The sequence below is a fragment of the Narcine bancroftii genome, chromosome 3, assembly GCF_036971445.1.
Source record: "Narcine bancroftii isolate sNarBan1 chromosome 3, sNarBan1.hap1, whole genome shotgun sequence".
Taxonomy (NCBI): domain Eukaryota; kingdom Metazoa; phylum Chordata; class Chondrichthyes; order Torpediniformes; family Narcinidae; genus Narcine; species Narcine bancroftii.
In genome coordinates, this window is record NC_091471.1 from 158,487,292 (window position 1) to 158,500,385 (window position 13,094).

The following is a 13,094-nucleotide window of genomic DNA, read 5'->3' on the forward strand; positions in this document are numbered from 1 at the left end:
ATTCTGCTGTCAATTTTGTTTTGCTCTGGGATTACTGTGAATATTTATTATCTGTCTATCTTGTATGCTTATTGCTTTTCTTATTTAATTCAATTAGTTTACTATTATAATTGCCTACAGAAATAAGAATTTTGGAGCCTATGTACATTGTACCATGTGTATGATATTAAATGTCATTGTTATCCATCTATCTTGAGCCTGACTGTTGGCACCTCTGTTAGACAGTGGGCTGCAATGGGGGCTGTGGATCAGGCCGAAGCTCTGTATGACGTGGCTACCAGCTGTTGCTGAGTTGTGTATTGTGGAGCTTCCCCATGGGAAGGCCCTGGTGTATTTCCTCAGGTGCTTCATTAAGCTGTTGCTGAGCAGCTCAGCAAATATCAGCAAGAGGTGATCACTGAAGGTGTGCAGATGGGGATGTCAAACTTTGGGCGACAAGGAGACCTTGATACCATGTAATTTCCAGTCTGGCATTGTGCCACAGCACAGACTGAGAACAAACATTCCACTCCCTCCATCTATGCGAGAGAAACAGGCCCTCCTCCTCCACAAAATGGAATTAAATAAGTGTATCTGCAGATGCTGGGGTCAAGGGCAGTACACAAACATGCTGGAGAAACTCGGCAGGTCAAACAGCATCCAGGGAAGTAAAGAGTGACCAACGTTTCGGGCCTGAGCCCATCGTGAGGGATAAGAAGAAAACAAGCAGGTCCCTGAATAAAAAGTTTGGGGAGGTTGGGGGAGGAGAGGAGGGAAGAAGGGGAAGGGGAAGGAGCACATTGGGTTGAAAAAGTACAGTCAGTCATCCACAAACTTACTGACCCATCCTTCTGTCTCTTCATCCAGGGGTCCCAGAACAGATCCTTGCGGAATTCCACTAGTCACCGACCTCCAGTCAGAATACTTTTGTTCCACTAATACTCTCTGCTTTCTTCCTACAAGCCAAATTTTTATCCTCACAGCAAGGTTTCACTGATCCTGTGCCTCATGACTTTCTGGATGAGTTTCTCAAGGGGGACCTTGCCCAATGCCTTGCTAAAATCCATGTAGACCACATCTACTGCCCTATCCTCATCAATTTCTTTTGTTACCTCCTCAAAAAACTCAATTAGACTCATGAAGCATGATCTTCCCTTCACAAAGCCATGCTGACCATCCTTGAGTAGTCTGTACTTCTCCAAATGCTCATAGATCCTATCTTTAAGCATCCTCTCCATTAGTTTGCACACCACTGACATAAAACCAGTCTATAATTCCCAGGATTCTCCCTATTAACTTTTTTTAATCAAGGGGACTCATTTGCCATTCTCCAAACCTCTGGTACCTCCCCTGTGGCCAATGAGGATTCAATGATCATAGCTACTGCCCCAGCCATCTCTTCCCTCATTTCCCACAGCAACCTAGGGTATATTGCATCCAGCCCCGAGGACATCAATCTTGATGTTGTTTTAAAAATCCAACACTTCCTCCTCCTTAATCTCCACATTGTCTAGTGCACAGGCCAGTTCAATTTCGATCTCACCATGATCAAGATCCTTTTCTCTTGTGAATATTAAAGCAAAGTATTTATTTAGGACCTTCCCCAATCCTCCACTTCCAGACATATGTAGTTTCCCTTATCCTTCAGCGGCTCCACCTTCATTCTTGTAATCCTTCTGTTCTTCACGTACACATAGAATGCCTTGGGGCTTTCCTTAATTCTACATTCCAAGGCCTTCTCATTCCCCCTTTGAGGTCTCCTAAGTCTTTTCTTAAGCTACTTCCTGGCCACAATATAATTGTCATGAGCCCTTCCCGTTTCCTTCTTCCTACATTTAACATATGCTTCCTTCTTCCTCTTGTCTAGAGGCCTGACTTGTTTTGTCAGCCACTGTTCCCTTTTCCTGCCATCTTTTCCTTGTCCCAGTTGGACAAACCTACCTTGAACCCTGCTCAAGTGGTCCCTCAACTTCCTCCACATTAGTTCTGTGCTTTCATCCTTAAACATCTGTTTCCAATTTATTCTTGCTAGTTCCTGGCTCATCCCTTCATAATTATCCCTTCCCCAGTTAACCACTTTCCCAGTATGACTGTTTATATCCTTTTCCATAGGTATGTTGAATCTAAGGGAGTTGTGGTCACTCTCTCCAAAATGCTTCCCCACAGAGAGGTCCGCCACCTGACCAGGTTCATTCCCCAGAACTAGATCCAGTATGACCTCTCCTTTAGTCGGCCGGTCCACATATTGTTGAGGAATCCTTCTTGTACACACCTGACAAATTCAGCCCCATCAATTCCTCTTGCAGTCAATAGGTGTCAGTCATTATTAGGGAAGTTGAAATCACCCATAACTACAACCCTATATTTCCCACACCATTCCAAAATCTGCCTGCTTATCTGCTTCTTGGTGTCCCAAGGGCTATTTGGAGGCCTATAGACTTACTCCCAGCACAGAGGTAGCTCCGTTCCTATTTCTGACTTCCACCCACACTGACTCGGTGGACTCTTTCTGCATCTATCCTCCTTGTCCAGCCTCTCCCTATAACTCACACCTGGTAAACCAGGCAGCATCCTGGTAAACCCCTTCCATAAGCTTCCCAAAGCAACAAAACATCAGGAAGCCGTCCGCCCCCAAGGTGAGCTCACCATCGCACTTTCACAATTCTTGGAGCTGACTCCTGGTTCCTAGTAACCTGTGGCCTGGAGTGAGCCGTTTGACTGCTGGGCCCAAGCTAAAAACAGCCACAGCGAGCTGCCTGCACTCTTCTTGGCAACCCAATGGGATTGTCTGTTCATAGTAGTGCTGCAATGCTGGGATACTGATGTTTGAGAACTACCCACCAATGTTTCCAACATCACCTCAGTAACTGTTGTCAGCCAGATAACATTCTGCAGGTTCCAAGCGAAAGAAAGAGTCTTGCTTTAGTTCACCAACTCTGACCTTTCCCAGTGTCCACAGGAGTTCTGTGTCTGATCTTTCAGAGCTGATTTAACTTTAATAATACAGCACAGTAGAAGGCCTTTCCGGCTTATGAAATTCATGCTGTCCAATTACACCCTCTTAACCTACTAACCCCATGTTTTTTTGGATTTCTTGGTTTCTGCTGTGGCTTCTGCCCACCAATGGCCCAATCCCATATCCCAACTGGAAGAGGTGTGGCCTTTCATCTCGAGACTTATCCTGAGTTTATGCTTGGGATCAGACATGGGAAGGACTGAGTTCAAAGCTCAGTGGACTGGTTGATCCCCCATGTTTACAGCCATGGTTACAGGAAGCCCACAATCTCTCCAGGTTCTCTTTGAGATCACTGCCTGGTCATTGAATGTCCATTGAACAAACTGGCTCAAAGAGCATTTGATGTTGATTCACTGTTTCCTCATCAAATATTGGCTGGTTTTTAGACTGAAAGATTTATTCACAGGATGAGTAGATATTTGAATAAATATTCATCAATCAATGCATAATCTTTGCACTAGCCTCTTCTTGAATAACTCCAGACAAAGTCTTTTATTTCTGTATTATTTTGGGCCATCCAGCCCATTGAGTATACTGTCTCACAGAGAAATTCCATTCGTTCTATTCCCTGCTTTGCTTTCCTGTAACCATTGTGTTTGAAACATCGGCTTATATTTTCAAATACAGTCATGTTTCAATAAAAAGTGAGGATATAGGGTGAAAAAGAAAAATACAATTAAATAATGCAAGGTGTTATCTTTCTTTAATGAGAGGTCTGTTCCACTGGACAATGAAGAATTTACTTCCTGAACACTTTTGGGTTGCTGATCATGAAGATCACCTTAAAAATGGGTGGCATGGTTGGCGTGGTGGTTAGTGCAACACTGTCACTGCACCAGCGATGGGGGACCAGGGTTTGAATTTCATGCTGTCTGTAAGGAGTTTGTCCTGGGACTCCGGTTTCCTCCCACTGTTCGAAACGTACAGGGGGTTATAGGTTAATGGGGTGTAAATGGGCAGCATGGGCTTGGGGCCAAAATATTATCATGGAGAAACTAATGGGACTAAAGCCAGACAAATCATCTGGTCCTTATGATATGCATCCAAGGGTTCTGAAGGAAATGGCAGAAGTTATAGTTGATGCATTGGTGGTCATATACCAAAATTCCTTGGATTCTGGGTAGGTCCCGGCAGACTGGAAGGCAGCAAATGTCACGCCACTTTTTAAGAAGGGATATAGGTAGAAGACTGGAAGTTATCGGCCAATTAGCTTGACGTCTGTAGTTGAAAAAATGCTTGAAGCCGTCATTAAAGATGAAATAGTGAAACTTTTGGAACATAAGGGTTCAATCAGGCAGACGCAGCATGGTTTTAGAAAGGGAAGACCTTGTTTGACAAACTTTTTAGGATTCTTTGAGGATATAATGGGTGTGGTGGATAGAGGGGAACAGGTTGATGTTGTATATTTGGATTTCCAGAAAGCGTTTGATAAGTGCCGCACAAGTGACTTCTCAGTAAGTTACAGGAAAGTGGAGTCCGGGGAAGTATATTGGCCTGGATTGAAAATTGGTTGTCTGACAGGAGGCAGAGAATCGGGATAAGTGGGAGTTTTTCAGGTTGGTAGAGAGTGGTAAGTGGGGTGCCGCAGGGGTCAGTGTTAGGCCCACAACTGTTCATCATTTACATTGATAACTTGGAGGAGGGGACAAAATGTGGTGTAGCCAAGTTTGCAGATGACACCAAATTGAGTGGAAGAACAAACTGTAATGAGGATGTAGAGAGTCTGCAAAGGGATATAGTTAAGCTAGATGAGTGGGCAAAGGTCTGGCAGATGGAGTACAATGTTAGTAAGTATGAGGTTATCCACTTTGGCAAGAAAAATAAAAGAGCTGAATATTATTTAAAGGGTGAAAAACTACAGCATGCTGTTGTGTAGAGGGACTTGGGAGTGCTTGTGCATGAATTGCAAAAAGTTAGGTTGCAGGTGCAGCAGGTTATTAAGAAGGCAAATGGAATGTTGGCCTTCATCGCTAGAGGAATTGAATTCGGGAGTAGGGAGGTAATGTTGCAACTGTATAGGTACTGGTGAGACCGCACCTGGAGTACTGTGTCCAGTTCTGGCCTCCATATTTGAGGAAGGATATACTGGCTTTGGAGATGGTCCAGAGGAGGTTTACTAGGTTGATCGCTGGGATGAAGGGGTTGACTTATGATGAAAGATTAAATCGACTAGGATTGTATTCGTTCGAGTTCAGAAGAATAAGAGGAGATCTTAGAGAAACATATAGGATTACGAAGGGTATGGATAGGATAGATGTAGGAAGGTTTTTTGAGCTAGCCGGGGAAAATAAAATGAGAGGACACAGTCTCAAGATTTGGGGGAGTAGATTTAGGACAGAGATGAGGAAAAATAGTTTTTCCCAGAGAGTGGTGAATGTTTGGAATTCTCTAACCAGGGAAGTGGTTGAGACTGCTTCATTAAACATATTTAAAATTTGGTTAGATAAATTTTTACATGATAGAGGAATTAGAGGATATGGGGAGAAGGCAGGTAGGTGAAGTTAGGTCATAAATTAGATCAGCCATGATCGTATTGAATGGCGGAGCAGGCTCGATGGGCCATTTTTGGCCTACTCCTGTTCCTACTTCCTATGTCTAAATTTAAAATTTATGATTCACATTTTAAAATTTATTTAAATTTCCTATCACATACCATTTTTTAGATAGAACCTATTTTTGTGATTTCCTGTCATATTTTGTCTACTTCAAATATACAAAACCATGAAGTGTCACGTCATTGAAAATTCATTTCCTGCATTCACACTTGAACTTCTTCCCTGCTGATCTTGGTGAAGTCAGTAGGCCCTTTCACGCCAAGCCTCCAACTGGAGGCTATAAGTGTGGAGGGAAAAATATAAACGTACCTTTCATGGAGCAGCCTTAAAAACTGTTCTTGTGTCGCATTCATGTTGAGCAGCACCTTGTAGCGCCCTCAGGAGGCGATGTAGGCAGGGCAACTGGTGGCGTAGCGCCACCTGTCATAAATGCGCAGCAGAGCAACGGCCGTCTTCCCTACCCATAATCCCCCATGTAGCTGGAACTGCTCTCTGTTTCTCAGAACAGTTCCAACTGCATGGGGGATTACGAGTAGGGAAGACAGCCATTGCTCTGCCGCGTTTTGAGCCGCTGACAAGTGGCCCAAAAGGCTTAAGTGGCCCGGTGAGGTGCCAGAGTGGCCGGTGGGGCTGGTCCCTGGCCTGACAGCTCCTGCTGTATGTCCCTGCCCTGACAGCCCTGCCCCGATGGCCCCTGCCAGTTACCCGTGACCTGTCGGCTCCTGCCAAATGCTGCTGACCTAAGGGGGACATGGAGGGAGAGGGGCAAATGGGTGGGACAGAGAGGGGAGATGGGTCGCTGGCTGACAGCGTCATCACAACATCATCAGCCCACCCCTAACCAGCCACTTGCAGCAGTAGTACATTCATGTGAGGCGACGGAGCGTAGTGGTCTGCCGATGATTCTTTCCCAAGAGGGTTGCAGTTGGTGCCTTGGAGTCAGCCATGGTGCATTCATAGAGGTAAATCTCCCAACGTAACAGCAGAGAATCTTTGCCTTTACAGTCGGGCTTTTTCACTGCACGGAAGGGCCTAGTGACGAACATAGTGAAAGGTTTCCCCAGCACATTGCGACCATGGAAAAATGGTATCAGAGCGGCTGGAATCCATCCATGGTGGCCGACTATTGTTGGACACTGACATGAGAGGCATCAGATTCTGGATACAAATGAAAATCAACAGCAAAACATTTTTAGAACCTGCACAATGTGTCAGCATCATTATGAGATTGAACATGCTAAACTGAATAAAAGTTAATTTAATGTTCCTCAAATTTCCTACGCGATAAAGCAAATCTGAAATCATCTTTGTGTTCAGCTTGAAATTGTCTATCATATTCACCAGTTTTTGCAGCAGACAGAGTTAAGAGCTATATGATCTCCCAGTCTGCAACCAGTAACCCGATGTAGAGGAGGCCACAATAGGAACACCGAATGCAGCAAATGACCCCCACAGGTTCACAAGCAAAGAGTTACTTCACTTGGAGGGACTGTTTGGGGTCTGGATAGTGGTGAGGGAGGAAGTGCAAGTGTAGCATTTCTTACAGAGACAGAGGTAGGTACCAAGGGGTGATTGGTGGGAAGGAATGACCATGGAGGGAGCAGTTTTGTGTCCTGCATTTGACCCCAGCGTCTGCAGATTTTCTTGTTTACTGTCAGACAAACAAATTATATGTGTCCCTACTTTGCAGATCTCCTTCCACAGTTCCTCATTCCAAAGCAACAGTTCCTGAATTGATTGAACTTTGCAAGAGATCTGAATATTATCGAAAATGTTTCATTTACATCCTTTAAAATGCTGAGATGGAGCATAAGAAACGAGCAGGCGACTACTCATCCCTCAATCCTACCCACTATTAAGTATGATCATGACCAATCTGCCCCAGGTCTCAATCCCAACCTCTCTCAATTTCTTGATTAAGTGATAGAAGAACATTCTCATCTCAGGATTTAGCCTAGTGAATCTCTTTGGACTACCTCTAAGCCATTATATCCATTCCTAAATGAAAGGACCAAAACTGTGTACAGTACCCTGGGCGTGGCCTCACTTGTATCCTGAACCATTATAACCATATTTCCTTATTTCTAAACTTCCACATCCCCAACAATGACACCAGTGGCTATTTGATTTGCTAAATTCTTGCCACACCTGTCTGTTTATCCTTTGTAATTCATTCACAAGAACACCTAGATGAGTAATGAGTTTATTGTCATATACATAAGCACAATGACCAGATGCAGGGACATTCTTACTTGCTGTAGCCACACAGGTACATAAATACACCAACTGCAACAGTATAAAGTAAATTACCACACTCTGCCAAGGCAGAAAGAGATAACAATAAGTATAAAAGGATGGAATGACACATCGTAGATAGTGCAAGAAAAACAGTGAGATTTCAGTATTGCAGACAGCTGTGTTTGTGGTCCAAGAGTAGTTTGGGATTACAGTTAGGGTAGTACAGGGAGTTTTAAGAGCCTGATAATTGTTGGATATTGTTCTCTCTTTTTTTGAATATTTTATTTAAACTTCATGAATTAATATCCAGATACAAAGAATAATATTCATATATTCCAAATCAATTATATATTATACCCCCCCAAAATCCCACCAACCCCTCCCCTTAAATTATAATCCTCAAAGAGTGGTAAAAAAAGAAAAAGAAAAAGAAAAGGAAAAAGATAGAAAAAAAGAGTATAGTCAAAGAAAAAAAAAATTAACCTGGTTACCAAAATATCATCACCATTCACTCAACTTTGCCTTCTCAATATCATTCATTTACTTATCCCAAGGGGTTTCATGAGGTTCAAGGAAAACCCTTTATAAATTAATACCTTGTGACGGTGCACATCACTGATGGCAGCTAACCAGCTCTGCGTGTTACGGTCACAGCAGCGGAGCAGCCACATCAAGATGGCACCGCCGAGGTCATCTTTTCCGCCAGCCGGGTCGGGTCTGTATGTGTGGAGGGCAACATGATGTCGTTACTGGTGGCGAGGGCAGGACTTACCCATATCCTTATAAGGTGTAGCGCGGTAAGTTTCAATAAACAACTGGAGTGCAAATGAGCCCACTGACTACTGGTCTTGTTCTTCCTGACTACATTTAGCTGCCACTACAACCTACAATATGTAAGTATGGGCACCAAATTTTCAAAAAAAATTATCATATTTATTCCTTTGATTATATGTAATTTTCACAAGAGGTTTATAGATATATATTTCTGCATGTCATCTTTCCATTCCTAAATGGAGTCTGATTTCCATGTCACTGCTCTGCATTTTCTTGCAATTTTCACAAGTTTCTTTAGAAAAAAAATTCAATTTCAATTTTGGTCTTATCACCAAAATATTACCCAATAAAAAGAGCATTGGATCTTGTGGAACTTTATCTCCCAAAACTTGTTCTAGAAATTTTCCTAATTCTATCCAAAATGGCCTCAATTTTGAACATGACCACATAGAATGAAGAAGGTACCTGATTACACCTGATTTCAATCTATTTAGATTTTTTGGAGTAAGATACAGTTGATATAAAAACATTATATTGAACCAATCTTTAACATTTAATGTGTTTGTCATATTGTCATAATGTAATTTCAACCATTTTTTCTCCCCAATACTTATATTCAAATCTGTTTACCATCTCTGTCTAGATCTATGATTTCCTTGCTTTTGAGTTCCCTTTTGCAATAATGTAGACATAACAGAGATAAATTTCTTAATAGATCTATTGCAAATCAAAGTTTCTTGGATAGTTATTCTTAAAGTTTGAGGTTTAGTTTCTCACTTTACACTTTGTCACCCTTTTGGGCTTGGACGCACAAAAGTTACAAAATCTTGTTCAGGGCCTCGGTGGGGGGGGGGTGGGGGGAGACATAAAACACATCCTCCACATATTGAAGCAAAGTGGAGCTAAATGGTTCAGTTACATCTGCCTTCCTCAGCATCGGGGTTGAAAGGGAGCTGGGGTCCGTGACTGGACTGCAGGGTTCACTACCCTCTGCCTAAAGGGAGCAGCAATCAGAGGATCCCTCCAATTTGTGGTGTTTTTCCATTCAGATAATGGTCTGCCTTTTGACTCCTCTTATCAAAGTGCCTGACCTCACACATTCCCACATTAACACCAAAATTTGTCCCACTCTCCTGCCACAGTCGTGATATCCAGCTGAACGACTGAATGAACTACTCATATTAACCTTCCGAGACTGCTATTTATTTTAAATATTTATTTTTTTGCAGATATATATCATTTGTCTGGATGCGTGTTACGTCTGGTTGTGTCCATGCATGTTTTTGCACCGAGAACCAGAGAATGCTGTTTTGTTGGATTGTATTTGTGCAATCGGATGATCATAAAATTAAACTTGACCATCATTGCAACATTCTCCCCCACCTAATTTCCTGTCACCAACAAATATTCTGGCCCTCCTCCAGGTCATTACTATAAAAAGCAAATTCATCATGAGCCAATAACTTCAGGACACTCCACAACTTACAGTACATCCAGACTAAGAAAGGTCAGTTTGTCCCAACTTTTTGTGCAACAACCATCATCAATCCATACTTACACACTTCGACAAATATATTTTGAGATCTAAATATACTAAACCTATGGTACAGCTTCCCCTCTATCTGCTTGTTATGTCCTTGGAGAACACAAGCACGTTTATTCAACATGATTTTCCTTTCAAACCTTTGAGTTAGTTTGAAGAATAAAACTTTTCTAAATGAATAGTTATTCTCTCTCTGATTGTTAACTCCAACTTCATGCCTACAATTGATATAAATAATTATTCCTCTAATTTCCCAATTTTTATCTCCATCATTCTCAAAAGAGGGAGCCAGATTTGTTGTTTTCCATCCCAGAACATGGAGAGTTTTGAAAAATTTCAACTAATGGATCAACCATCTCTGCAACCACTTTCCTCAAATCTCTGTGCGTGCAAGTTATCGGGTGCTGATGAATTGCTTTCCCAGAGTCACATTCATTTTTCTAAGAACTGGAAACACAAGAGATTGGAGTTGCTGGAATCTGGAGCAAAAAAAAACTGCCCCAGTCCTGATGAAGGGTCCTGGCCCCGAAACATCAACCATTCTTCCTCTCCCATGGACACTGCTCAACCTGCTGAGTTCCCCCATCAGGTTAAAAATCTGCCCCAGTCCTGATGAAGGATTCTGGCCCCGAAATGTCATCCATTCTTTCTCTCCCATCGACGCTGCTCAACCTGCTGAGTTCCCCGATCAAGTTGTATTTTGCTTCTGCTTTTCAAACAACTTGTGATCAGGGTTGCTACAAATACTTACATGGTTTGTGAAATAAGTCCACGCCCCCACCGTTATACTTGTGATGTCCTCCATGAGTAGACTGATGGAAAATATTAGTTTCGTATTTCTTATATCCATCCCTGTTATTAATTTCCACACTTTCGGAGTCTTTAGGTACAGTCTTTCTTGTAATATACTGTACATGTAGAAACCTCTTGTTTGCTTTGATGTTTCTTTAATTTTTTTTCTCATAATCCAGTTTTTTTTTTCATTATGTTCAGTGACTTGTGACTGGCTGCCATTCTTTTGGTCTACCCCTGTTGTTCAGAATGTGGCTTTGTACACCCCACAAGCCTTTGTGAAGTCTTTAAAGGGGGGAGGGGTAGGGGAGAAGAATCTTAAGAACCACGGGAACCCAGATTTCCTTTTACCTCCCAACTTCCTCTCTCCTTCCCAATAAAGAACCAGTTCATTTCAAAACCTGCGGGCAGTAGATTTTTATGGGAATTGTAGATGCGGAAAATCATATACTGACTAGAGATGGTCTAACTCAGGGGTGTCAAACTCAAATTCACAGAGGGCCAAAATTAAAAACTTGGACTAAGTCATGGGCCAAACTAAATATTTATTGAAAATTTTGAACAACATCTGCATGTTTTCTCTTCTTTTAACATATGTAATGTTAAACTTTTTCTTATTAAAATAAATGTTTAATAATAGTTTTGGTTAAACTCTTTCCAGAAGAAGCATTAACAAATGAGAAATAAAATATTCAATAAATAATATTTCTCTATGACCTTTAAGCTCCTTTTAAATGTATTTTTTTTCACAAGCCAACAAGTCAAAAAAATAACAACTTGCTTCAATGACAAACAGGTTTGTCTTTTAAAATGATGAACATATAGTCTGTCTCCCACCTGTCTTGAAATGTCCTGTTTTCTGTCTTTGGTTTGGCCATTTTTCGTAAGGGGTTTATTACATGTGAGTTGGGCGACAGGTCGCAGATGCTAATGAAAGTAAAGAGAGGAGGTGGGGGCGATTAGCGGGCTGACGGGCCGGCGCCAACGCATTTGCAAAGCATTCTGGGATTTGTAGTATTAGCTGTGCATGCACTGTACTGGCGCGGCGGCCAGCGGGCCAGCTCTAATACATATTTGATATGATCTTGCGGGCCAAATATAATTACGTCACGGGCCAAATTTGGCCCGCGGACCTGAGTTTGACATGTGTGGTCTAACTGATTGGTGGAAGAGGCTACAGAAAGAGCATGCCAGCATTCTCTACCTCATTCCCTCATTAACTTCCCCCACAGCCAAGATGGCTCCTCATTCAATTCCTGAAGCAACACCTCCATTGGACCCAAAGGAACAGAGAGAGTGCCTGATGCGCAGGAGGTTAAAAGTCATTGAGGAACTGGTACAAACTGAGAAAGACCACTTCAAAGACTTGGATCTGTGCATCACTCAAGTTGTACAACCACTACGTGAGAAACAGGTAATCTTTTAATACAGGACCTGAGCAGACAAAAATTGCTGGAGGAACTCACAGGTCAGATAGCAGGCGTACACCCATGCTCTATTTTGGGTCTACATTTGAGCTTCCTATACCAAACATTTAAACTCCCCCCCAACCATTCCTACAGTGACATGTCTGTCCTTGGCCTCATCCATTGTCAGGGCAAGGCCACATGTAAACTTGAGGAACAACTTATCCTATTCCCCCTGAACAACCTTATCCAATCGATTTTTCCAATTTTAGGTGGACCCCCATCCCATTTGGTCCCATTATTTCATATCTTTATCTACTCCCGAACTTATTTCCTCTCTAACATCTTCCTCCTCCCTTTTCCTAGTGGTCTCTCCCTCTACTTGTCTCTCCACCTCTCACACCTTCTGTCCTATCACATAAGGGCCCCTCTCTCAACTTCATTCCCCTTTTATAGATGTAATTTCATCTTTTTTATCCTGAATTTGCCAAGTGCTCAGGGCCAAAATTTTGGTTACCTTCCATTGAATGCTCTGTGACTTGCTGAGTTTGTCCAGCACATTTGTGTACTGTAATCTTTTAATATCTTACCAGGTTGTGTCCCTGTTGTTTAGCTCCCTCTACTGGTTAGTGATGTCATCTGGTTAGCAAAGGCTCCCATCAGCATGCAATAACATATTGGTGCAGCACTTCTCAGCCTGTGGTCCACTGGTGGTGTGTTATAGGTCTGTAGCGAGGCAGGAAAGATAATTAATAAATAACATATAAAACGAGAGTCTGCAGATGCTGGAG

The 13,094-nt window shown here is 42.4% G+C and overlaps 1 protein-coding gene across 4 annotated transcripts in view; it reads left to right on the top strand.

Annotated features, from left to right (window-relative positions):
- arhgef38 (Rho guanine nucleotide exchange factor (GEF) 38) overlaps positions 1 to 13,094 on the top strand; it is a 91,478-nt gene that overhangs the window by 24,564 nt on the left and 53,820 nt on the right. For all 4 annotated transcript variants that reach the window (XM_069925594.1, XM_069925596.1, XM_069925597.1 and 1 more), the window contains exon 2: positions 12,130 to 12,311. In XM_069925594.1, the coding sequence (XP_069781695.1) occupies positions 12,130 to 12,311 (182 nt within the window). The remainder of the gene's footprint in view (positions 1 to 12,129; positions 12,312 to 13,094) is intronic.